The following is a 2,500-nucleotide window of genomic DNA, read 5'->3' as shown; positions in this document are numbered from 1 at the left end:
ATGGCATAACTGTTACCATAGGCCCGAAATACCACTGGAATTTGGCCGGAAGTTTTACGTCCAATATGACACAACAATAAATGATAATTCATTCGTGCTTATCTCTTAAATAATGAAAATGAAATGAAAAAGGAAAAGGGAAACCAGTTGACAATTACTTGCAAATTTCCAAAGGGCGTTACCTGAAAGGCTATGAATGGCCTTTGATAACCCTGAGCGAACGATCTATTGTCATGGCTCTGATGCAAATATAAAATATGAGAAAATTATGAATTACGTAAAGGAAAAATTTTATATTTTTCTACACGGTTGCAAATTAAGGACGGCTTTTCAGCCTCTACCACGTAGGAACGATATGAACCGAAACACTATAAAAATAAGAGTGAGGTGAAGTTAAAATGAGGACACCTTACCGTATAAGCAAAATCGCATTTCACGATTTCGAACAGGCATCGATGAAGTTGCCATTTCTTTTCCTTCAGGTGTACTGATGCCGAGAGAGAGAACTGAGATCCAAATCGTTGAATGGATTCTCAAACGGCCCACGTGAGCTATATAACGAAAACATTTCCGCTAATTCTTGATATAAAGAATGCTGCCAAGACGATGATACCCGACGATTTGATAAGAATTGTTTTGGTAAACTCTAATTTTTCATATGAACAACATCCTGGTCCGAATGGACTCCCGTGGCTTGATCCCATATACAATGAATTCGATCATATATCAAATTGGTAAAAACAAATTCTTTATACAGCGGGGCGTACGTTGGTATAAAATTATACTATACAAATTTCCTATTAACGAATCCGTCCAAATGAGAACAGCAACATTCGGTGTCCTGCAAAATGTGGAACATCTGTGCCTTGCGTTCATGTTGATTAAACACATTAGCATAAACATATGGCGCTGAACGCAAGACGACTTAACTAAATCATTTAAAAATCGGCAACGATGCGTCACGTGGCAATCTGCGCAGTACCAGGTGTCACTGGGATTCCGTTTTTGCTCTCAAATAAAATTGTGGTTAAATAATCATGAAAGCGTTGTAGCTTCTCCAAGTTGACGGCCAATGACAAATTAGCCACATCTCACGTCTCTCACTTGTGATGTTCGAATAACACTAATGCACCAAAAATAACCACATACATAACAGTCTTTTAAAACATCTGTTAAGATCAGTCAAAAATAAAAGCTGAAACTGATTTTTTTTTTCAAAAGTATCACCAAAAATAAAATAAAAAAAAACTACACTAGTTAACTAGACTCTACTGCATGATAAATTCACACTGAGTGCAACATTATGTTGTTATCTTTATGGGTAAATAAAAATGTTTGTAGAGCACTAATGACATCTGGTATCTTGTTTACGTCTACTGTCAGCTCTTCGGTAAGATATTAGTTTCATCATTTTATACTTAATTTCCTCAGTACAATTAACTACAGAGCAGAACTTAATTGTAGATTCCTGGCACCAACTGATGTGACTTTATATATATATATATATATATATATATATATATATATATATATATATATATATATATATATATATATATATATATAATATAGAGGCTTGAGTACATGCAGTGCTGTATATATGCGACTCACTCTTGCAAGGTGTCCTTGGTCTTCTTCTGGCAGTGCCTGGCTTGCAATAGCAGCTGGAAACCCCATCTTCTGTCCTGCAGACTTCGCTGAGTTGTTCCTGGCAGGTGGAGTCGTCACCAACGATGCAAGTGTCGATTCTTTTGGTGAAATAAACAGTTTTTTTTTTTTTATTAAAACTCGAAAAGGTCGGATTTCATTCGGTACTTTGCATACGTAATTACTTAAATAGTGCGTCTCCTGGATGCAATCTAAATTTACTCATCAGAAAGGTTGAAGTTGCACTGTTTACTTTTCATTAAAAACAAACTCTCCACGAAACAGTTTGTTTGCCTGATCCCATAAAGATGCGTGCTAAATTTTGAAAGAATGCTAGAAGTCAAGCCTCTGTCACTAATCGAATGAGTGAAATTTACTTTTTCATTGTTGCCTACGACAATCAGTTTTTAAAAAAGACTAACTTTTGTAATAATCTTATTGTTAACTCCCTCGTTACCTGATAGGGGGCTGCGTAGGTCTTCTGTTGTAGGTGGGTTTCCTGACGGGACGTGTAGGCGCCTGCGTCGGAGGAGAGGTGGAAACCGGTTGCATGGGCACAGGCCTACGAGAGGGTGGCTGTTCCAAGGGCTTCACCTGATAGAATCCACCATGGCTCCCCTGGCCAATGTCATCCTCTGGAATGACAACTCCTACACCGGTGCCGACCGTCTTATCCTGGAAAAAGACGCGAAGTGATGGTTTTGACACAGAAATGCTTATTCCTCTTTTTTTTACGGATTTCATTCTAGTTACATTAGACAGGAAGTTGGTTTTGTGATGTGGCTCTCTTCATTCTATCCCGTTTGTTCTTGCGCTCGTTGGCTTATCTGTGTACCTCTTTCCTCACTATACA

The 2,500-nt window shown here is 37.9% G+C and overlaps 1 protein-coding gene across 2 annotated transcripts in view; it reads right to left on the bottom strand.

Moving 5' to 3' along the window:
- Positions 1-2,500, bottom strand: part of LOC136834558 (uncharacterized) — a 99,764-nt gene that overhangs the window by 15,891 nt on the left and 81,373 nt on the right. For both annotated transcript variants that reach the window (XM_067097139.1, XM_067097146.1), the window contains exons 4-5: positions 2,105-2,322; positions 1,612-1,748 (exon numbers count right to left, since the gene is read on the bottom strand). In XM_067097139.1, coding sequence (XP_066953240.1) covers positions 1,612-1,748; positions 2,105-2,322 — 355 coding nt within the window. The remainder of the gene's footprint in view (positions 1-1,611; positions 1,749-2,104; positions 2,323-2,500) is intronic.

This window comes from Macrobrachium rosenbergii, chromosome 4, assembly GCF_040412425.1.
Source record: "Macrobrachium rosenbergii isolate ZJJX-2024 chromosome 4, ASM4041242v1, whole genome shotgun sequence".
Taxonomy (NCBI): Eukaryota; Metazoa; Arthropoda; class Malacostraca; order Decapoda; family Palaemonidae; genus Macrobrachium; species Macrobrachium rosenbergii.
This window is presented reverse-complemented; position numbering and strand designations above follow the sequence as displayed.